The sequence below is a fragment of the Leptidea sinapis genome, chromosome 10 (assembly GCF_905404315.1).
Source record: "Leptidea sinapis chromosome 10, ilLepSina1.1, whole genome shotgun sequence".
NCBI lineage: Eukaryota > Metazoa > Arthropoda > Insecta > Lepidoptera > Pieridae > Leptidea > Leptidea sinapis.
Genome location: NC_066274.1, coordinates 2,927,780 through 2,951,462, shown reverse-complemented (window position 1 = coordinate 2,951,462; position 23,683 = coordinate 2,927,780). Strand labels below are relative to the sequence as shown.

Here is a 23,683-nt window from a genome sequence, read left to right as displayed (position 1 = left end):
GTATAAATATCTCCTTCAATTAGGCACATAATATCTGGCTTAACATGATATTGTCTTCTCCGTCTTTATTCCGTAGTCGTTTGCTTCATTAGAACAATAAACATTAAAGAGGTTTAAAATGTATTAATTTTTCTTCGCAATTTGAGCACTAAACGCAAAATCGTGAGCGCGTATAGTTCGCTATGCTCGACCGACGTCAGAACGAAACACCTCTCATCAAATGACTCCAAGTTATACCTACAGTAACTACAATATACATATTCTGCAATACATCCAGAACATCTATGGTGACTCCAACCCCCACTAATATCAACCTGATAATACCAATGAAAAACTTCTCAACTGCTTAGCATTCTGAACACGTTCTAATACGATTTGACATTTTTAAGTTCACGATATATAATTGATTAGATTAGACATCCCAATTAATTATAATATTTATTTAACTACTTACTTTGTAAGTGCTGTTTTATATAATTATAACTATAATTTTAGAAATAACTATAATAGCAAATTGTATTCAATTCTTCGGGTAAATTAATTCGTCAACTGTTAGTTGTCACTACAGTAGTGACAACTATAAACAGTTGGTAGCATCCTCACTGTGACGTTCGTGCCCTATATAAGATAGAGCGCTCAGTTAGAGAGAACATTAATTATTGTGAATTGTAAGGGGTTACGCTGCCCAAATTGTATTGAGTCATTTATTATAATAATTATTATTAGTGGAAATAGTAAAATACAGATTTTTGTATTTTAAGTGCGTTTAAATTACCAACCCCTTCTACAATCATCTACTTTTATACTAAATCATTACAACCAAATCCTCTTATAACACCCTGAACTCCCGTATCCTTTCCTCCTCAATATCAGCTGAACGTGGTGCTCGTCTTGTCCCTTATTTTCATTAAAAAAAACCCTGTTTGGTTCATACACATAATTTTTACATTCACACATATAATATAACAGTTCTACAAAACGAAGACAACAATAGCAATTGATCAAAATATGAGATCATTTTTCAAATTGCTGTTGGTGACACAGCAGTGAAAAGTATTAAATTACTCTTTAAAGACGGACCAGCATCCTGCCTAGCTTCGGCTTAATTGCCTACAAGTAGGTGCCTAGCATTAATTGTTGACGATCTTTCTTCTAAGATGACAATAGAGGCCGAGACGAGCGCGACCTTCATTCAGTTGATGGTAATTGATACGCCCTGCCCATTACAATGCCACTGCATTATTTCTTTACTATTAATTATTACTCGGCACTACAATTGGGCTATTCACCTTGAGACATAAGATGTTAAGTCTCATTTGCCCAGTAATTTCACTAGCTACGGCGCCCTTCAGACCGAAACAATTATGGTTACACATCACTGCTTCACGGCAGAAAAATGCGCCGTTGTGGTACCCATAATATAGCAGGCAATCTGTATAAATAAGCCTCCCACTGGTAAATGCCCTCTTATGTACCCTTGGGCCTGGGACTTCCCTTTCTTTTTATGGCCCAGGGAAGCACAGGGTACAGACCCTAACCAGGCCCTTAATGGTATTGCTATTTGTTCACGAGTATATCAGAGCGCTTGCAGAGAAATGGTTACCTGCAGATCGGGCTGCATGGTGAGATCGTTGGGCCACATCTGGTGGTCGTCGCGGAACAGCGAGTTGGTCAGCTCCATGGAGAGTCTCTTCTTGTAGTCGTGGGGCTTGTCCTCGGACATGCGGAACAGTACGGCCGCCGCGTACGTTGCTACACCTGCTGAGTTGCCCATTGTTATATATATTCAACATCTGTCTCTCACTTTACTGCAATTAGGTAAAAAAAGTTATTCGGGTTGCACTGGTTCGATTACCGCCACGCATTCGACGCTATTATGCCGTAGAAAAACATCGTGTACAAACCTACAATACACACACCTACGATGTAATAAAAAGGTTACTGTGTGGTCCACACCGCACTGGGCATTTGAAAGGACGTTGTTACCATATAATGTGCCCAGATTTGAGCAAAAGGCAGGCCGCAATTATGTGACGTGGCCTGAATCCAGTTAATCTCATTATTTCTTCAACAATAGCGAGTACACCCACCTTAATAGCAGTGTACTGCCAGTTATCTTGTGTTGCAGAAGAGCATTGGCTATTAATTATGCGCAGTTAAAACATTAAGGCCAATTTCATGGCCAATTGGGCTTTTAAATTTTCATTGTACTTTTTAGTAATAACTATTATATATTATTATTATATGTCTCTAGGCCCTTTATGTAAGTTGATTTAAATATAACTACTAATTAAGTTTGGTCATCAAATACGTTTATTCAAAAAGGGATATAAAATCAATTTTTGAACGTCAAAAAATGACACGCATTCACAACAAGAGACTTACTAACTCGCCTTAAGCAAGCGAGTTGTAGGCATAACAAGTTTATATTTGTTCCTAGTGTTAACATTACGACTAACACAAATTCTATCGCGAGTGTGCCTTTGACTGCGCATCTCCACTGCGCCATTTCAAACACCAATTGTGGGCAATATTTTTATGTATCATGCAATAAATCATCAATCAAAATATCCAGAAATATTGAAGAGAAAAGATGACAAGATATGAATTTTATAAAGGTCAAAGTCAAATAAACTTTATTCAATTATGATTAGAATCTGCCTGAATGTTCGGAAAAAATAGAGCTCATGAGAAGAACATACAAGAAACTTAATGGCCACTCTTTACAATCAACAGAGTATTTTACAATTGCTGTAATATACAAAACAAATGCTATATAAGCATTGTGTACAAAGTTTAAAGCGATTTAAACATCAAATATTTCATAAAATGTATATGGTATAAATACTATATGTAGAATATACTGTATAGGTATAAATTATCGTATATTGGATCAAAATAAAAAAAAACAAAAATTTCTTTATTTAGCATTTTAGTAAATAGTATTTGAAGGACTTCCCTTTTAAGTTCGCAGAACCTGTGTTAGGGAAGACCGCTCTTTCCAACGGATAAGAATGCTTACACATTTAACAAAAACATAAATTATACTTAAATAAATCAATCTTAAGCATAAATAAACAACTACAAATGGTTTCAATATTGAAGGTAGATTAATATTTGCGTGGTTCACACTAAACTTGTAAATAATATACCTACATAAAAACACTTGTCATCGTCTCAAGAATGTGCGACCACTGTAACTATGAACTAAGGTAATTTGTAGTTTTACGAATATTTATTTAATAGTAAAATGTTCAAAGTACGATATTTAGATAACAATCAAATTACAGCAAGCGAAATTTAATTATCTATTCATATAATATACTATACTATAATTACAACCAAAATTAATATAATATATATATTTTTTTAGAACACACATTTACACTATTTTACTCATATTATAATTAATTTAGCAAGTTTTCAGTTTCTAAATAATTAAGAGTTTTCAGCCATTTTGTAACGCTAGTTTTACATTCCCTACATGTCTTTGTGTATATATTTAAGATTTTATTTGCAGTATTGTATAATTTAGTAGCCTGTGCATCAAATTGTTTAGACGCAAATTTAGTTTTAGTAAATTTACATTTAATGTTAATTTAATGGATGCATCAACGTTTGGAGCTTGAATTAATTGTTTGTGTAAGGATGGTTCGTGAATGTCATTAATGAGTGTTGGTAACTTGCCTTCATTCCTGGAGTGTAACAGTTCCGTGAGCGGGGCGGTGGCTCCCTCGGCCTCTATCATCTCTGCTCCTTCCTTGTCAGCAGCCAGCTCGCAGAGAACGCCCGCAGCCACACGCTAATCACACGTTTAATTTTTAATAATATAAGATTTTTTCATTCGTCGGTACACGACACAAACTAGCAATAACATAGTAGTAGCTGAAGCATAGATATAGATTTATTTAATACAACAGTAACGAAATTAAAACACCAGCTCAGCCAAAAAACAGAGCATTAGATTGGAGAAATTCATTTCATATGTCCCTACCTAGTTACCTTTCAACATTAAACTGGATTTCATTTCATCACAACTCAAACTCTTAACATTGTTGCTTTATAAATCTCAGGCTAGAACTGCAACCTAGACAACTCCCTTCTTATTAATTAATCTGCTTGTAGCAAATATCTCTAAAATAACCAATGCTAAATGTACCAAAAGTGGTTATTTCCTACTAAAAAATATAGTAAAACGGGTGACCCTAAATGCCACCCCTGCAACTTTCCGCTAATTAACTAGCTAACGTAAACACTTCAAATTGTACTTTTGTAATTCCGAATTTCGATTCTATCGAATTGAATCGATCGGTGAAGCGGTTTCGAAGTTATTCCAAAAAAAACATATTTAAAAAAAAATTAGAAGATTTTCGAGATTTCTCGAAATCTATCTATCCGCATCGGCCCCAATTATACTTATAATTTAAATTTGGCCAAGCCCTTTCGAATGGCGCCGACCACGATGAAATTGGTCAAACAGTTCAAAAATTATAGTAGGTTTACATAATTACACACACACTCATACAGACACAGTGATACCCTGGCAAGAGTAGTCAGGGAAGATTCCTAGGGCCTCAGATCGTTGAGATTTGATGAGATTTCGATTTTCGCAAAACGGGGTAAAACTAATAACTTCCCGATATTTGAAAATTGTTAATTTTATTAGCGGGAAGTTAAAAATTAACAAATTATGTAAGGTCCATTGCTTCCAGAAAGAAAAAATAATACAAAATTTGAGCGATTTCCAAATATGAAGACCAATCAATCTATATAACCTATTCCAAAAACCAATATAATATAAAATTTGTTTGACAAACAAAAGAAGCTTATTTTTATTTAAGCTAATTTATGCCCCCAACATCATCTGTATCTGTATGAACTTCCAATCTTGGTCAACAGTGATAAAAATATTTTACGTTAGTTTTCGCGTTATTTTTTTATTTACTTTTAGCTTTGTGCCAAATGCGTTCTGCGTCTCTGATACTTGCGACTCATATTAGCATAATGTAGCGCCATTTGGATATTGGGTTCAATTATCCAACAATTCTTTAGTTATCTTGAGTGTAATTTGCGCTTATATTTTTTGTCTTCAATCAATTCGACACGTGTTTCGCCTCAACACGAGGCATCCTCAGGAGATATAAACGCGTAATTCAATAATTTTGAGGGAAGTCGAGAAATTCGACGATAGTTATACACGACCGCACGGGCACATGTTACCAACACGGCCACCTGTTGCCCTGTACTTACCCCGGGGCGTAAAAAGAATAGGGGAGTCCCTGACCCAAAGGTGTTGTAAGAGGCAACTAAGGGCTTTTTAGATTGGAAGAGTCACGCTGCCGTCTTATGACGACAGCACAATCGGGCCAGACTCGTCCGGGTTAATTACCACACTCGCACAGAATACCGGCGTGAAGTAGCGGCCTAGTGCCGCTATGTTTCGCATAGGTTAGTGTCGAGGAACACAGGCCATTCAAGCCAGGCAGACGACAGCACTGGTGATGCCGTATACACGGGCCATGCAGGTCTCTCTCGAGAAATCATCAACTAGTGCCGGGAAAACTTGTGTCTTCTATCGAGTTCTCTCTTGAGAAGGTCGCGGAATGGGGTAAATTGAATCTTGTCCAATTTAACCCCCATAAGACTCAAGTTTGCGCGTTTACCACTAAACAAAACTACATTTGTCGTATCACCGCTCTTCGTCAACACCTCCCTTAAAGCCTCGCCTAGTATCGGAATACTGGGTCTCGAAATCTCGAACGATTGCCAATTTCGTGGCCATCTGGAGGGCAAAGCCAAATTGGCTTCGAAGAAGCTGGGCGTCATCAATAGAGCACGGCAATACTTCAAGCCAGCCCTCATTCTAGCGCTCTACAAAGCGCAGGTCCGGCCACACATAACGAATTGTCTCGTGCGCAGGCTTGACGACTTCCAGCCTCCCGAACTAGTCGGATTCCGAAAAGGCTTTACCACAATCGACCACATACATACGCATCGGCAGGTTATACAGAAGACCAGAGAGAAGAGAGGAGTATAACCAGCCACTATGCTTGGCGGTCGTGGACTATGAGAAAGTCTTTGATTCGATTTATCGATATATCGAAGCGTTTAAGTGTTTGTCTGGTAACGCCACCATGTCAGTCCGTCTTCAGGATCAGTCCTCGAAGCCTATCTGACTGCAGCGGGGAGTCAGACAAGGCGATGTTATATCCCCGAAACTGTTCACCGCTGCATTGGAAGATGTCTTTAAACTTCTGGACTGGAGCGGACTGGGCATCAACATCAACGGCAAATGTCACTCACCTTCGGTTCGCAGACGATATCGTAATCATGACAGAGACCATGGAAGACTTAAGCCATATGCTTGATGTCCTCAATACAGCTTCCCAAGGAGTAGGTCGCAAAATGAACATGGACAAGACGAAGATAATGTCAAATGTCCATGTCGCACCTACTCCCATAACAATTGGGAACTGTACTTTCGAAATTGTCGTTGAGTACGTCTACCTTGAACAAACAATCCAGTTAGGCGAAATCAATTTCGCGAAAGAGGTCACTCGTCGAATCCAACTTGGATGATGGGCAGCGTTCGGGAAGATTCGTAAAATCTTCTCTTCCCAAATAACTCAGTGTCTGAAGACGAAGGTTTTCAATCAGTGTGTGTTGCCAGTGATGGCTTACGGTACGCAGACGTGGTCACTAACTATGGGCCTTATAAGAAAGCTCATGGTCGCTCAGAGGGCAATGGATAGGGCTATGCTCGGAGTTTCCCTGCGAGATCAAATCAGAAATGAGGAGATCCGTAGGAGAACCAAAGTTACCGACATACTTCAAATGATTGCGAAACTGAAGTAGCAGCGGGTAGGGCACATAGTTCGACGAACAGATGGCCGTTGAGAGGGTAAAGTCCTCGAATGGCGACCACGTACCGGAAGACGCAGTGTTGGTAGGCCCTCCACAAGATGGACCGACGATCTGGTCAAGATCGCCGGAATACGTTGGATGAGGGCAACGCAGGACCAATCGTCGTGGAAATCTTTGGGGGAGACCTTTTGTCCAGCAGTGGACGCCTTCAGCTGATGATGAATTCAATATTACCTGTATGTTCTCAATCTCATTGAACAGCAGCTGCACGAATATGGGCACCACGTTCTGCTGCCTGATGAGCGCCCTGTTGAGTCCCTCCCGCGCCAGTATGTGTAGCGCGCCCACGGCCCCCTCCACGATCTCCTCCATCCGCACGCCGTCTGCGTACGCACCCGGGGCCCCGCCGCCGCCCGCCGACGACCGTTGCTGGAATGTACATGTATGTTATGATTACTGAACAAATCCTTTATATGGCATAAGTAAACCCTCGCTTAATCAGAGGACATTCAATTAATATAATCTCATGCACCTGTATGACCGAACAGCCACAAACTGAGAATTGAACAAAGACATATCAAAGACATAGATTTATGAACTTTCCGTCACTCGAACGGTTGGCTCAGTAGAAGAGCGCTCGCGCGGAACGCGAGAGGTCACGGGTTCGAGTCCCGCATTATTCATAAATTTTGTTAACTGTTTTAATGTTAGCAGTAAGCTAACTCTTTCAGAATATTTTAGAGGATTCATATTCTGGGTGTAGATAAAGTCTTGTATGCAACTGTTGATAATTAGGTATTAAAACACTCATGTGATACTTTTATCACCCACATTCGTGTTTTAATACCCCTTATTACGCAACAGTTGCATAAATAACTATTAAAACTTACAGTTGCGCTAGAGTACGAATTACTGTGATATTTTTTATGCATTTTTGAAGTAAATCTTTTTTATCGACGTATGTGAGAAATGTTATATTACGCACAAAATTATGATTTCAACATTATGGATATCGTATCCGAGATTCTCGAGGGTGCAGAGAACGAATTTGGGATCATTTTTGAAATCCAAGATGGCCGCCGCGCAAAATTATTTTTTCAACAATATGGGTATCGTATCCGAGATTCTTGGGGGTGCAGAGAACTATTTTGGGATCATTTTTTAAATCCAAGATGGCCGCGTCGCATAAATATGTATTCAACAATATGGGTATCGTATCCGAGGTTCTCGAGGGTGCAGAGAACGAATTTGGGATCATTTTTTAAATCCAAGATGGCCGCCGCGCAATACTAATTTTGGATCTATACGTATGCGTGGAGGTTATAATGATAACCCTAATGCCAAACACCTAAAAGTAACACAAAAACATTCGGAAATTGTAGTGCCACGTGGAAATTAAATCGTGTTAAAATCAGGACACTGTGTGATAAAGAACACGAACACGAAACACTAGAAAACGTCAATATAATTATGTGTGTGTGTGTTCTTCTTCACTGCATAATATTAAGGCGAGGTTTTCCCAACACTAGAAAAAAAGTGCTCGAACGTATATATCTATAGCGTTAGATATACCTTCGACGCGGGCATGGCTGAGACACGAGCCGAGCGATGCGGGTCAACGACCCCACCCCGAAAGGACCACGTAATATTTTATAAAACTTATAGTTGTGGAAGAGTACGAAATGCTATGATATTTTTATGCATGAAGAAGTGAAACTTCTTCAGGCGCATTTTTGAAATCCAAGATGGCCGCCGCGCAAATTTATGAATTCATAATTTTGCGCGGCGGCCATCTTGGATTTCAAAAATGATCCCAAATTCGTTCTCTGCACCCTCGAGTACCACGGATACGATACCCATATTGTTGAAAACATAATTTTGCGCGGCGGCCATCATGGATCTCAAAAATGTTCCCAAAATCGTTCTCTGCACCCTCGAGAACCTCGAACACGATATCCATATTGTTAAAATCATAACTTTGTGCCGCGGCCATCTTGGATTTATCTAACTTTCCTAAAGTACATACATACAAAAATCCCGCGTAGCATAATATTCAAAATAATATTACGTACATTTTATTTTAGTACTTTCCGACTTCCATTTACCTATATATTTTAACAAATACGCTGTCGCATCATCAACAAAAAACATAGGAGTGTTGTTATGAAATTCAGTACAACATTACAACACACTTTTGGGTGATGTAATGGTTATTAGAACATTGGGTGTTTTAATGTTGGCAATAAGCTAACTGTTTCAGAATCTTTAATAGAGGATTTAAAGCATGGGTGTAGATAAAAATCTTTGTACACTTGCAAATAAATTCAAAGGTACATCATGCTGTTGAACAACCCACACTGGGCCAATTGGCCCAACATAGCAGTATTTATGTACACATTAAAAGACCTTGAAGTCACGGCAGCCGTGACTTGGGCAAAATTGACCGTGAAAACATACATAGTATCAAGATCACTTGGAGGAGGATCACTTATTATTGATGTGAAACATCTATAGCCGCACGTAAAACCGATTTCTGGCGTGGCGACGCATGCCGTGGCGACGCGTCGCCTTGTCACAGTTATACCGTCCTCAGAGGCAACATCGAATATAACTATTACCGAACTCACTGATTAAACGAATTAAGTAGTCACGATTTGAAATAAAATCGTAAATTTTTGTATTTAATGAAAATAAATGTTTATTCAATAAATAGTCATCATTATCTGGAAAAAAATCGTAATATTTTATTTTATCATTATGACATATTTAGTTCCTATCACAATATGTTCTTTTCTGCATATTACTTTTACAAAATAATGTCGATGTTTCACATCTGCCAGGGCGTCCCGTGACGGCTCACATTTTTTTTTATTATTATATGGAGAGGGTTCCTAATGAGTTCTAGTAATATGGCGACCAGAATCGAACTATTGTGTGTTCGCCACTCACACTTGGAGCTCGACGTCAAGCCCTGTCGGATTTACGAACCGCAGTATCTTCTTGATGCGAGTATTACAAACATTTCCTGGAAGCAGGGTGTAGTCGCCAAGGATGGTGTTACGATTATGCGTTAGTGGGCCGCAATCGCATAGGAGATGAAGAGCCGTTTCACCGGCCTCAAGGCAAAGTCTGCTGATGAAGGATATTACTGTGAAGTATTTTCCGAATATTACCAGTGGGAGGCTCCTTCGAAGCAGTAATATGTAAGCATTACTGCGGAGACTTAACATATTATGTATCAAGGTGACGAGCGCAATTGTAGTATTACTCAGAATTTCTGGGTTTCTCAAGAATCGTTAGTGGCAGTGCGTTGTAATGATAATAACCCGCTGCGTGTCGTTGAAGGCCCGCAGCAGTAGGCGCACGAGGTGGTGCACGGCGCCGTGGTCCCTCAGCGGCGCGTGGTTGGCCGGGCTCAGCGCCAGGTTCCGCACCAGCCCCACCACGGCCTTCACCAGCGGCCAGCGGGACGGCGGCTGCAGCAACTTCACCACGACCTGCAACAACTTGCGCAGTCAGCGCTACAGCTTACCGCCTCTACTGACCACATGTACACGGTATACACGGATAAATACAAAGAGAAAATGACGTTGGAGAAATCGTCACTTATTTTTATATAACGTGGTAATATAATAAACCACTGATAACACTTTATTTTATTACCACGTCGAGCTATCAGAGTATGAATTATTTCTGTGAACGGCTGGATCACTTGGCGTTGCGTAGAGACGTCGCCTCATTGTGTGTCATCTACCGCATTTATCACGGGGAGTGTTCCGAAGAGCTGTTTCACCTGATCCCTGCCGCCGAATTCACCTTCGGACGACACGCCATACATTAGGATATCATCCCCACTATCCGGATGTATGGCGGTCCTTCACAGTGCGGTTTTCAAGGAGCTGTAGAATGAACTTGCTTATGCGGTGTTTCCGGGACGTTTCGACATGGGTACCTTCAAGAAAAGCGCATTTCTTCTGTGCCAGCTCGCTGTCCACGGCCGGCTCCGTGATCTCGGACCGTGTAACTCACCGGCAGCCCATAGTGCAGGCGCACCGCGTTCTGTGCCAGCTCGCTGTCCACGTGGCGCGACGTGAGGTGGCGCAGCGCGCACACGGCCGGCTCCGTGATCTCGGACCGTGTAACTCACCGGCAGCCCATAGTGCAGGCGCACCGCGTTCTGTGCCAGCTCGCTGTCCACGTGGCGCGACGTGAGGTGGCGCAGCGCGCACACGCCCGGCTCCGTGATCTCGGACCGTGGAACTCACCGGCAGCCCATAGTGCAGGCGCACCGCGTTCTGTGCCAGCTCGCTGTCCACGTGGCGCGACGTGAGGTGGCGCAGCGCGCACACGCCCGGCTCCGTGATCTCGGACCGTGTAACTCACCGGCAGCCCATAGTGCAGGCGCACCGCGTTCTGTGCCAGCTCGCTGTCCACGTGGCGCGACGTGAGGTGGCGCAGCGCGCACACGGCCGGCTCCGTGATCTCGGACCGTGTAACTCACCGGCAGCCCATAGTGCAGGCGCACCGCGTTCTGTGCCAGCTCGCTGTCCACGTGGCGCGACGTGAGGTGGCGCAGCGCGCACACGGCCGGCTCCGTGATCTCGGACCGTGTAACTCACCGGCAGCCCATAGTGCAGGCGCACCGCGTTCTGTGCCAGCTCGCTGTCCACGTGGCGCGACGTGAGGTGGCGCAGCGCGCACACGGCCGGCTCCGTGATCTCGGACCGTGTAACTCACCGGCAGCCCATAGTGCAGGCGCACCGCGTTCTGTGCCAGCTCGCTGTCCACGTGGCGCGACGTGAGGTGGCGCAGCGCGCACACGGCCGGCTCCGTGATCTCGGACCGTGTAACTCACCGGCAGCCCATAGTGCAGGCGCACCGCGTTCTGTGCCAGCTCGCTGTCCACGTGGCGCGACGTGAGGTGGCGCAGCGCGCACACGGCCGGCTCCGTGATCTCGGACCGTGTAACTCACCGGCAGCCCATAGTGCAGGCGCACCGCGTTCTGTGCCAGCTCGCTGTCCACGTGGCGCGACGTGAGGTGGCGCAGCGCGCACACGGCCGGCTCCGTGATCTCCTCGCGGTCGCCGGCCGACACCACGGTGCGGACCAGGGCGTCCACGCCGCCCGCCTGGCATACGGTCACCTGACAACATATTGATTGATACTTAACAACAAGTATATATTTATTTATAAATTATGTCTATGTTTGCTATAGAGCTCAACACTAATGTTGTATATTTTAGTATTTCTTTGCATAAGCAGACATATTTTTTAAAAATTTCTTTAGACCAAAATTCAATAGAAAAAGCCTTGAAAAAACTAGACGATAGAAAAAGAGTCTGGTCTTGATAAGATACCGGCTATTTTCATTAGAAACTGACTAAAACGCTTCGTCTCTGTCCTTCCCGCTATATCTTATATAAAATCGATCTCTGGCCACTAGGATATTTCCTGAAAAATGGAATTCTGCTAATGTTGTGCCTATTCCGAAAAGCGGACAAGCGGATGATATAATGAACTACAGGCCAATTTCTCTAGTGTCGATTTTTGGTAGTTTTCGAATATCTGATATGTCCTTATCTTTCTTTTCATTTGAAATCTATTTTAGTCCCTCAACAGCATGGTTTCCGCAATAAAATGTCTACCATAACAAATTTAACTGAACTTACAACTCAAGTAATCGATAATATAAACAATGGAGTCAATCAAGTAATCGATAATATAACCAAGTGGGCGCTATATATATGGATCTTAGTAAAGCTTTCGATCGGGTCAACCACTCAATTTTAATAAGTAAAGTACATAACGCTGGCATTCAAGGATCTTTGCTATTCTGGCTCTCGTCGTTTTTGTCGTACAGACAACTACAAGTTGTGGTTTGCGGGTATCAATCATATCCATTCATGGCTCCATCTGGAGTCCCTCAGGGATCCCATCTAGGTCCTATATTATTTTAAGTATTTATTAACGACTTGTGTGACCATATAAAATCTTCAAATTTTGCGTTATTTGCCGACGACTTAAAGATTTTTAAAGCTATCCAAACTCCATTAGACTCGATTTCCCTTCAAAATGACTTAAACAGTATTTCCCAGTGGTCTATTAAAAATAAATTGCCCCTTAATGTTAAAAAATGTCAGCATATAAAATTTACAAAGAATCCAATACCACATAATACTTCATATTCTTTAAATAATCTTTCGTTAGATGGAGTGGATGACATCAGAGACCTTAGTATTATTTTAGACAAGAAATTATCCTTCAATACACACATAGATGTAAAAATACATAAATTTTACAAAACGTTTAAATTATGTATAGCTCTTAAAAAGGTTTATTTTGCTTTAATTTGTAGCTTATTAGAATATGGGTCCACCGTTTGGAATCCATTCTATATGGATCCTATAAAAAGAATCGAAAGGATCTAGAAACGCTTTCTTTTTTTGTTGTCAGTCCATGAAAAAAAACAGTTCGAATTAACCTCTTAGAACGATAGATTAAATTTCTTTAATTTAACGTCACTAGAAAATCGTCGCTGGGTGAATGATCAAATGTTTCTATACAAAATTTTAAATCAGAAATTAGACTGTCCCAATATCCTAGCCAAAATTAAATATTCAGTGCCACGCGAAAGTGCACGTTTCATAAATTTCAAACCATTTATTGGAAATTTATATAGAACTAAACTCGGTGCTAATAGTGTTTTAGAAAGGATCTAAGCGGGAGCACAATAATCTTTCCAAAACTACTCGTGTTGACATCCACTCCTCCCCTCAGGATTACAAAAAAATATTGCATCAATTTATCAATGCAGAAACCACATAACTTATGCTTTGTTTTGATTTATATCCAAAATTAATTAATTTTTAGTTTTTTTCACTTGTTCACTTCTACATTATTGTACATTATTTTTTCATAGTAAACTTGCAACCCCGCACTTGTGCAACTCAAAAATGCATGCCAGTTTGTCTGTAATTGGATTTACACCATAATTAATACTTATTTTGTTATTTTTATAAGCTATTGTGTTGGTGAACCTAATAAATAAATAAAAAAACCAATGATACTGTTTCAAAGTTACCTTATTCCGTTGATTGTTACAAGTCAAATTGGATAGGATGCCAGCAGCGCAGGTCACTATATTGACATCTGTTGAAGCGAGCACTTGGACAAGGCTCTGCAGCAAGGCATCCAGCCCATCCACCTGCAGTAACAGACATTTAAAATGTTCATATTATTTTAATTAAATATGATATCTGGATACAAAAATATAAAAGCATTATCAATTACCAAATATCAATAAACAAATTTATGTTATTATTCATTTACACCAAGCTGACACTGGCTAAATTGAGGCGTGCCCTTCCATAGAAGCCACAATAGAAAGAATAGAAGATATACTTTTACTTAAGCATAAGCACATAAAAAAAAACAAGTAGCATATGTGACGAAGTTAATTTCAAAATTATTTGCTTAATACACACATGAAATCACAAATATGCAGCGGCATTCAACATAACTAAAAACATAGTTATGAATAATACAAGTTTATTGTTCTTTAATAAGAAATAATTAATAGAAATAGGCAGTCAAAGCAAAATACCTTTGTAGCAGCATCAGACAGGTTTCTTAAAGTCCAAAGACAGTTCTGCACCAATCGCCCACTTGGGTTGCCAAGATGCATGGCAAGGGCCTGCATACCACCGGCCTCAACAATAGCTGGTTTATTGCTGGAGCACACAGATAACACCTACAAACATGGAAGTTTATATTACAAGAGGATAACTAGAGCAATTAGGTGTGTGTGCAATTTTTTTCAATGTTTTAAAGGAGTTAGCAAAATATGCGTAAACTAATTATTTTGTGAATGCCGAAAATACCATCGAAATATATATTATACGTTTAATAATATGTAGTTCCAGGTAAAGATGATACTAAAGGTACCAATAGTATTAAGACTTCATCTTTCTCATCATATAAGTATGGGTATAGTAGCAACATACCAAAAATAATTTGACATAATCTCAACAGCAATAAATTATTTTATAAGGACACAATTAAAGAAAACTCTTATTTCAAAACCTAACAATATTTACCTTCAGTACTCTGGATGTTGTCCACAACAACTTTTCATAATCGTAGGAGCGCATAATCCGTACCAGTTCAATCGGCCCTTGGGAAGCCAGGATTATCAACTTTGATTCTTGATTGCCGTAGGCCAGAATTTGAAGGCAATCAGTAACAATTGCCAAAAATTTCACGTTATTGCGCTGTAGCAATGCGACCATCTTCTGTAACCCTCCAGCTAAACGAACAGCCATTTTGGAGCCATCTTGATGCAACAGCAAATTGTGCAGGGTTGTTATAGCATAGAATAACACAGCTTCTACAGGAGAGCTGAGGAGTTTCACCAAGGCTGGTATTCCCCCACTCTTGAAGATGGCGAGTAAGCCCTGACGATGGTGAGATAAGTTGTGCAAAGTCCCGACAGCTCCTTTTGTTGTCTCAAGATCGTTGCTATTAGAGATAGCACGAACTAAAGCAGCAACCATTTGTGGCGAGTTCATTATGGCATGTCGAGATGCTTCCTTCTTGGACAGTTGGTGTACCATCATGGCAGCTTGGGAGACCACAACTTGATCTTCATCATTTAGGAGTTTGATCAACTCTGGTATGGCCCTAAAAATAAGTTTTGTAAAGCAATTTTAGTATTGGTCCTGATATTGAATATTTAGGGTGAAGCAGGTATGTTCAAAGTGTTAGAATTTTTGATTCACAATTTTGTTGATAGTTGTGTGAGAGTAATGCTAAAATAGATTAGATTTAAATAAAAAAGGAATGTACCTGGTTGCCAGATCTGCATCGTCTTGGTAGTTGATTAGATTGACAACAGCATGTTTGAGCATCTGGGAGGGCTCAGACAAGCGCTGCACAGCTGTTGGCTGAGCAGGATCAAGTTGAGTAGATGGAATCTCAATGCCTTCTTCCAATGTTTCTGGAAACATTGCCGCACGGACACGCTGAGACCGTGTCTGAGACAACTGCTGGTTCATATCTGTAAAGGGATTATATTTAGATCTTTAATACACTCCCCGAACAATAATAACCATTATATAACAGCTTACCATCAACTTGCTCTTGTGTGAACCCTTGTGCAAATCCCTGATCTAGATCGAACATAAGCTGATCTCCCTCCATCTCATCATCTTCCTTCCCAGTAAGTGATGGCACCTACACAAAAATATTTTTTAAATATTTGTTTTGACAAACACCTTTGATAAATTTTGTTAGGACTGCAATCTACACAAACCTGAGTTGCAGCACCAGAGTTGATACCAGAATCCACCAAGTAGGAATTCTGCTGCCACATAAGAGTCTGCTGCTCTTTGCTAGGGGCCATTGGAACATCCGAACCTCCATAATTACTGTGTGACACTGAAACGTTACAAAATAAAACTGGTAGAATAAAGACTTTATTAACAATTTCGAGGGTGATGGTTGGTTCGTTCAAAGAGTCTACCCGGATATAGGTGTCGTCACCGATCAAAGCTGTCGCGAAGGCTCGTAACGGTACTCATACGGAATACAATTTTCTAAAGGATGACCCTTCTGTATTGCAATAAAATTGTCAAAACAAAATTCACTCTTGGTGCGTCTGCCTTAAGCAAAATAAGGTAGCCGTTTTCTCAGTTGTCGTAGTTCAGGTGAACTAATTACCACCAAATGGATTACTTAAAATCATTATGCTCGCGTATGACACGCTGTTAAAACGTTCTAGTGGAAAGGTACACCGTGTGATGCTTGATTTTATTCCGTACCCGATACGGTCACAGCACGGCATGTCATCTATATACTTAGTATAAACACTCTCTTTTGCAAAGAAATTGACGAATGATTTATCTCTTAGGCTGGGATGCATCATATTAGTTGTTATTGTTATGGTCAAACCTTCAAATTTTATGTTAACAGAAACACTGACTTAAACATAGACTGGAATGTGTTGGACCATCATATTCTTTGGTATAGTTAAAGTTAAAAGGAGAAGTATCAAGTCAATATCGAAAATTTATTTGAAGCTTTTGACAGGTCGCTATTTAACATTAACGTAGCTTTAACCGGCGAACATTGTATCATCACGGTTAAAATAGTTAAAGTTATGACATCACATAAAAATTGTCAAATGATGCAACACATCTGTTGCTTAACCGGTACATTAACATTTTTGTTATTGCTAAGGTTAGTTGATACAACCCAAACTTAAGGTGCAAAATTTAATGAAATCCTCAAAAACATTTACCCCCTTATTCATAATGGTCCGCTAACTTTAAACAGCCGCTTAGGAGTGTTTTTTCTCATTCTAACTTATGTCAATAGAAGAAGACAGAGTGAGAATTAGCAATGCTTTAAGTTAGCAGACTATTATGAATAAGGGTAACCCCCTTATTCATAATAGTCTAGTCTAATAATATATAAGACTTTTCTTAGTGTTTTAGATCTATGTTGTAATACCAGGACATTCAGAGAGTTTTGGGAAAAAAGTTTTTATATAAGAAGCCCTGGTTAAATGTAATTATTTAAAAATACGTGTGAAAATACCATAGTTCGAATTTCAAATATCCCTTCATATTTTTTGAGAGCTAAATTAAATAATTATCGTGTCTCATAGAAAAATTTGGATCTACGTCGGAAACATTTTCTGAGACTTCAAATACAAAAAAAAAATACAAAATCATTTATTTCGCACTTTTCATGTAAAAATTAACATTTTATACTGACCCCCACACTAGGCGTTGCCTGTCTCGTGGGGGAAAACCATGAAGTAACCATACACATAGGCTCTTCTAAAGAAACCATAACTACCGTTGGAATGACGAATTTAAGCGGGGTCGTGTATTATTGGCGGATGAAGATACTGTCGTTTTTCGACGGCAGTCAAAAAATTAATTTGAGAAAACAAACAAATTATATACGAATAAATTCAGTATAATATTGCGTTCACAAGATTCTACACGATCACTGCCACGTGAGAAGGATAGATTAGGCTCACTCACACGCTAGGTGCCATACAACTTTACAGAAGCTCAGAGGCTGACCTTTGTGGAATGACCAATAAACTTGTAGTAGGCTTGTCTCAGTACGTTTACAACATTGTGACCGGTGACGAATGCTGGATTTATCAATAAGATCCCGAAACAAAGCGTCAGTTTCGCTGTTTCAGAACAAACCAACGCCTACTCATAAGTGAAGCGATCGAGAAGCGCAGGTAAAATTTTGATCGCTAGTTTCTTCTCTGTGACGGGGCTGTAAAAGCTGCATTCAAACCGAATGTATACCATCATAACGACAAAATGCCTACCAGATATTTTTACAGCCACCAGCGACAGGCGACCACATACCTCCGCGGGCTATTGATTCACCACGAGAACGCACCCGCGCTCGATAGAAGGCACTTCCTTTAATTTTCATAAATAAAGAATTAACCGAAAAGGAAAGCCGTAGAAGAGGTGTCTGCGGCAGACTGTGTTTCGAAAACTAGAATAGACGCATGAGACTTTGTATAGAGGCTGGAAGAGTACGTTGAAATGACTTAATAAAATTATTTTATCCATATAAGTTGATTTTTGAGTTTCTCAAAACTTTCTATGGGTAAATAATAAATATGTCCCATTTGAATAACAATGGTATGTTTACAAGTTTAAAAAAAGCAGTATAAATGTGAAAGTAATAAAGAATATCATCTTTTATTTAGCCCAAACATTTAATTCAAGATAAGTCTAATATTGGGCACCATTCCAAATAGTAATAAATTTATACACCCCTGGTCTATCATAATTTAACTCCTTTTTTGAAGTCGGAGGTTCTCAATTCGTCGGTATGTTTTTTTTATGTTACCTCAAAACTTTCGACTGGGCGAACGGAATTTGATGATTCTTTTTTTATTTCAAACCTGGTGCTTCCCGTATGGTCCCATTTTAATTTGGTCCAGATCTGACAATGGCATCCATGAGAAAACCATAAATGTCTTAAATTTGCTATACATACGCATAGCAAATGGATGATAAATTTACGAATTACTCAATATCCCGCCAACCGATTTCGATGATTCTTTTTTTTACTGGAAAGGATATACTTCAAAGGTAGTTTGATTAGGTTCTGATTACGGAATCCATGACAACGTAACGGAACTCTTCAATTTTTAGGAGCAAATTAACGATACTCGGCCGAATCTTTTTTAAGGTATCCGAATATTTAAGTCATCTTCCATAACATAGTTATGGCCAAGTAATTGTCGTAGTCGAATATGATGATCAATGAGACTCTTTAACGACTTACAGTAAGGGTGCGATCTGTGTCAGAATTCTTACTGTCTGTAATCAAATTACGAAGCGCTTACGTTCGTTCGTTGCTTCATTGAAAAATTTAGTATATCTACACATATTTAGCCAAATTGTTAGTTAGTGTACTTCAAATTCATTAAGAATCAAAAAATTTAAAAATTTTAACAAAAAAACAACCGACTTAGAAAACACTATTTCAAAACAATAGATATAATATGCACTAAAAAGTATAAAAATAGTTGCGTATTTTTATACAATCGAATTAATTAATCTCATTCTAGTTACGATTATTGTAATTTTTGGAGTTGGTGTCAAGATAGGTTTGTAACTACATACATAGTTTTAGGTAACATTAACTCAAGCACATCTCATGTGCTTGAGTTGTGAGGAGGCGAGAGGCGAGAGCGGGTCGCGGCGGAAGGACACCGATTAATATGTTAATAATAATAAATAATGTTAAAAATTAGATTAATTAATTGGATTGTATAAAAATACACAATTATTTTTATAGTTTTTAGTGCATATTATATCTATTGTTTTGGAATAGTGTTTTTGAAGTCGGTTGTTTTTTTTAAACTTTTTTAGCCATTTTTTAACATGTTTAAATATCTACCTCAATAAAATGAAAATATTTTGGGTTAAATTTAAAATAAATTACAAAAAAATTTTTCTTACATCAAATAAAAAATAAAAAGCCAAAATAGAGTACACAGAACTTTGTATGCAAAATGGACCCAAGGTAATAGTGGAAAAAGGAGCTTCCATATGTTTCAAATTAATCAACCTTGAGATTGCTTTGAGTGCTTTTCGCTATCCATGCCCCCTTGACAATATTCACCCTGTATATGACAAGTTTTTAGTATTCCCCAGAGTTAAAATGAAATTTCCATTTTTAAGTGAAACAAACAACTGAAAGCCATTTTGGCACATTTTTTTTTATGGAATAGGAGGACAAACTAGCGTACGGGTCACCTATTGTTAAGCGATCACCGCCGCCCACAATCTCTTGCAACACCAGAGGAATCACAGGAGTGTTGCCGGCCTTTAAGGAAGGTGAACGCGCTTTTTTTGAAGGTACCCATGTCATATCGTCCTGGAAACGCCGCACAAGGAAGCTCATTCCACAGCTTTGTAGTACGTCGAAGAAAGCTCCTTGAAAACGGCACTGTGGAGGACACATCTATTATATATTGCATATTATGCAAAAAAGATGATTCAACAAGCCACGCTATTACCAGAAAAGGAAATAATCCACTAAATGGAAAATCCCACAACTGCCAACAAATTTATATCCACGTATTGATGCTGACCATGATGAGGAGCTGCAGAATGTCATGCAAGTGCTCCGCAAGAACAAAATGCATTAATTTATATTAGAGGAATTATACATGGATAAATACTAATTTCTCTGGATTGAGAGGTTGCTAACTTCGCTCATTAACGAAAAGAACCGAATCTAACCGAGTCTACTCGATAGTTCGCGCGCCGCCTACGCAAGTCTGTGTTTGTGTGTACGATACACCAAACGGCTAAGTGCCGCCGGATAACCGGCGGCCGGATATTCGGCTATTCGACCAAACTGCTATCCGTTTCATCTCTAGTTTAGAGCACCGGCACGGAACGCCGGAGGTCGTGGGTTCGAATCCCGCATCGTTCATAAAATTTTGTTTTTCAAATTTTATTTGTGTATTAATCCTAGAAGTGAGGGTTATCACTTTAAAAACATAAATTGTTTAGAGGTATTATTATTGTTGCAGCATGAGAGGTAATCTGTACCAAGAGTATTTATTTGGCTCTATGGCAATACAATTGTGTTCAATGACACATTTAATTCCTTAACAACACACACTGCATTAGTCTTTCAAGAGTTTGTAAGCACTAGTATGCACTGTATTGCAAGAAGAGACTGCTTCAATCACTCCTCTCGCCAAAAACTAAATTTACTCATGATTTTTCATGGAATATAAATTATATGCTTGTAATAAAGTGCTTCATACAAATATTTCAAACATAATATTATATTCAGTGGTGTAACTTTATCTTAACTTAAATTTTTCTTTCTTAAACATATCAATTTTGTTTGTAGGTTTTGTGTGCAATTTTTTGTGATTTTTAATAAATATTCTAGTGACAATTCATTTATAATTTAAAAAAATACTAATTTTTTTAACTTAATGCAGGTCATATTCTCCTACCACCAGAGGAATCACAGAAGCATTGTTGGCCGTTTAGAAAAGTGTATGCCTTTTTTTGAAGGTATGCTCTAATATAGCTTAAATGTATAGTTCAAAGATCCATTTCTTTTAATATAACTGATCCCCTGATATCCACATATATGCCAAACATCAACAATATGTCAAGCATGCAAACCAGTTACCATCTGTTACAGCTATCATGTCAAGCTGAGAACCAATCATGTAAATCATGTTGTGCGCATGACAAAGTAACTGACAAAGCAAATCATAATATCGACCTAGAGTCGATACAAATAGCACTCTTTATTTTATGCAGTAATAGTTTACAGTATTGTGACTTAATTGTGTAAATTTTTGGTGCTAATAATCAACAACAGATGATATGACTTTCATGTTTCATGTGTTTACTATGTTTAATTAATTCATAGTATTAAATGTAATGTTAATATTAATAAATCAATTGAATTCAAAAGGGTATACTGTGATTAGTTTAAAAGCTATTATTACTTTAAAGTATTCACAAGTACAATAAATTTTGTTTTCTTGAGAAATCATGCCTTTCATTAGTACTATTCCACCCTTTTCACTCCTTCTGAAGAATAAGAATGCCTTAAAGAATAGTGTATTAATAGAACAAGCTAAAACATAAATATAATAATAGCAAAAGGGGCCAAAACATGTCCAAGTTTTGTATATTCACCCACAATGAAATCAGTTTGATATACCTTCACTTCTTACAGCATCAAATGTAATGGCAAAATTGTAGTTGTCCCTTGTATGTGATTATAGTTGAATTCCACTGTATTATATAATATTCTATTATAGTTAATTGAGTGATAAACTTGAACATCTTATGTATTTTTTGTAAGCCTAAGTATATGTACCTGCATCATTATTTGTGTCATGACTCATAATGTAGTTATACTGTGGCTCTCCGATATTATGCTAGCAGTCATAGTACCATAATGCTAGAATAGTTGATAACTTTCTAATAATAATAAGTAAGTACTATAAATAAACTATAAAACTTACTTGTACGGCTTTGTGAAGTTGGTATCTGATAGCTCATGTTTCAAAAGATGCGGCGATGCACCCTGCGCCTACAAAAAGTAAATGTAATACTTAGTTCGTGATCACTACGCACGCGTAACTATTGATTTACAAAATCATGAAACTTGTTTCATATTATGAATTGTATAAGAAACGTGCGTACAGCTGGAACTTGTTAAGATTAATCTATTCACCCGATGCACATAAACAAAACAAACAACGCTTCGAAAGTATGAACAAATTTTGATCGAACCAATTATGAATTACCACACCCGACGCATTTCAACTAATATACTTAACATAGATATTTCTAAAGATACTTAACAGAAACTATGTGATTTTGAGAATTGTACAAAACTTGCCTTATATAGGGATAAGCCGCAACAAATCCCTAAATATTAATTTTCGATTATTAGAGCAAACACCTCACAAAAACACCTTCACAATTTCACATTCACAAACATGACAATATGGCGACAGAAGTCGTCGAGTATATAACGACTAGAAAGATGGTTTTACTCGTTTGACATATAACAGTGACATTGACAATACACTCAAAGTTGTAATCTGTCAAGTGGGGCAAAACCGCGTAGATACCTACCTATGAAAGCATTTAGTTATGGAGGGTAGAGCCAAGGAGAATCATCCGTGTATAATACAGGGTGGGCCAAAAGAAGTCATCCGATGTTGTTTGGCTCTCTTTTTTTTTCTAAATGAAAAACTTCGATTATGTTTTTTGAGTTTATTTGAACCTTAATAATTGTATTGGTCAAGTTGGGAAGATGATATCGGCCAAATGGACGCCGTCACAATTGATTGCCCCACGGGCTCGTTTCATGGCATTCTTCATCACTTCAGCGATTTTGGGCGACAGATTCACGCATTCGTTTTGAATGTTGTCCTTGAGGGCTTCCAGAGTCTCGGGCTTGTTCACGTAAACACGGGACTTCAAAAAACCCTACAAAAGAAGTCTGAAACGGTTACATCGGGTGATCTTGCGGGAAAGTGCAAATCGCCAAAACGAGAGATGAGGCGACCCGGGAACGGAATATCGGTTGTGGCTCGCGCAGTGTGTGCCGTTGCTCCATCCTGTTGGAACCACATGTCCTGCAGTCCTAATTCGTCCAATTGCGGCAGAAAAAACTCGGACAACATGGCCCTATAGCGCGCAGCGTCCACTGTTGTCGTTTGGCCAGCGGCGTTCTCGAAAAAAATGGTCTGATGACTCCTCCAGC

The 23,683-nt window shown here is 39.0% G+C and overlaps 1 protein-coding gene across 5 annotated transcripts in view; it reads right to left on the bottom strand.

Moving 5' to 3' along the window:
* Positions 1-22,936, bottom strand: part of LOC126966487 (armadillo segment polarity protein) — a 28,835-nt gene extending 5,899 nt beyond the window's left edge. For 2 of the 5 annotated variants that reach the window (XM_050810565.1, XM_050810569.1), the window contains exons 1-13: positions 22,811-22,936; positions 22,431-22,498; positions 16,176-16,300; positions 15,991-16,096; positions 15,710-15,920; positions 14,962-15,544; positions 14,470-14,615; positions 13,947-14,073; positions 11,838-12,008; positions 10,191-10,361; positions 7,099-7,293; positions 3,688-3,802; positions 1,604-1,761 (exon numbers count right to left, since the gene is read on the bottom strand). In XM_050810565.1, coding sequence (XP_050666522.1) covers positions 1,604-1,761; positions 3,688-3,802; positions 7,099-7,293; positions 10,191-10,361; positions 11,838-12,008; positions 13,947-14,073; positions 14,470-14,615; positions 14,962-15,544; positions 15,710-15,920; positions 15,991-16,096; positions 16,176-16,300; positions 22,431-22,467 — 2,145 coding nt within the window. In that variant the 5' untranslated portion in view covers positions 22,468-22,498; positions 22,811-22,936. Of the gene's footprint in view, positions 1-1,603; positions 1,762-3,687; positions 3,803-7,098; positions 7,294-10,190; positions 10,362-11,837; positions 12,009-13,946; positions 14,074-14,468; positions 14,616-14,961; positions 15,545-15,709; positions 15,921-15,990; positions 16,097-16,175; positions 16,301-22,430; positions 22,499-22,810 lie in introns of all 5 variants that reach the window. The other 3 variants (XM_050810566.1, XM_050810568.1, XM_050810567.1) reach the window with 3 other exon arrangements.
* Positions 22,937-23,683: the final 747 nt, after the last annotated feature.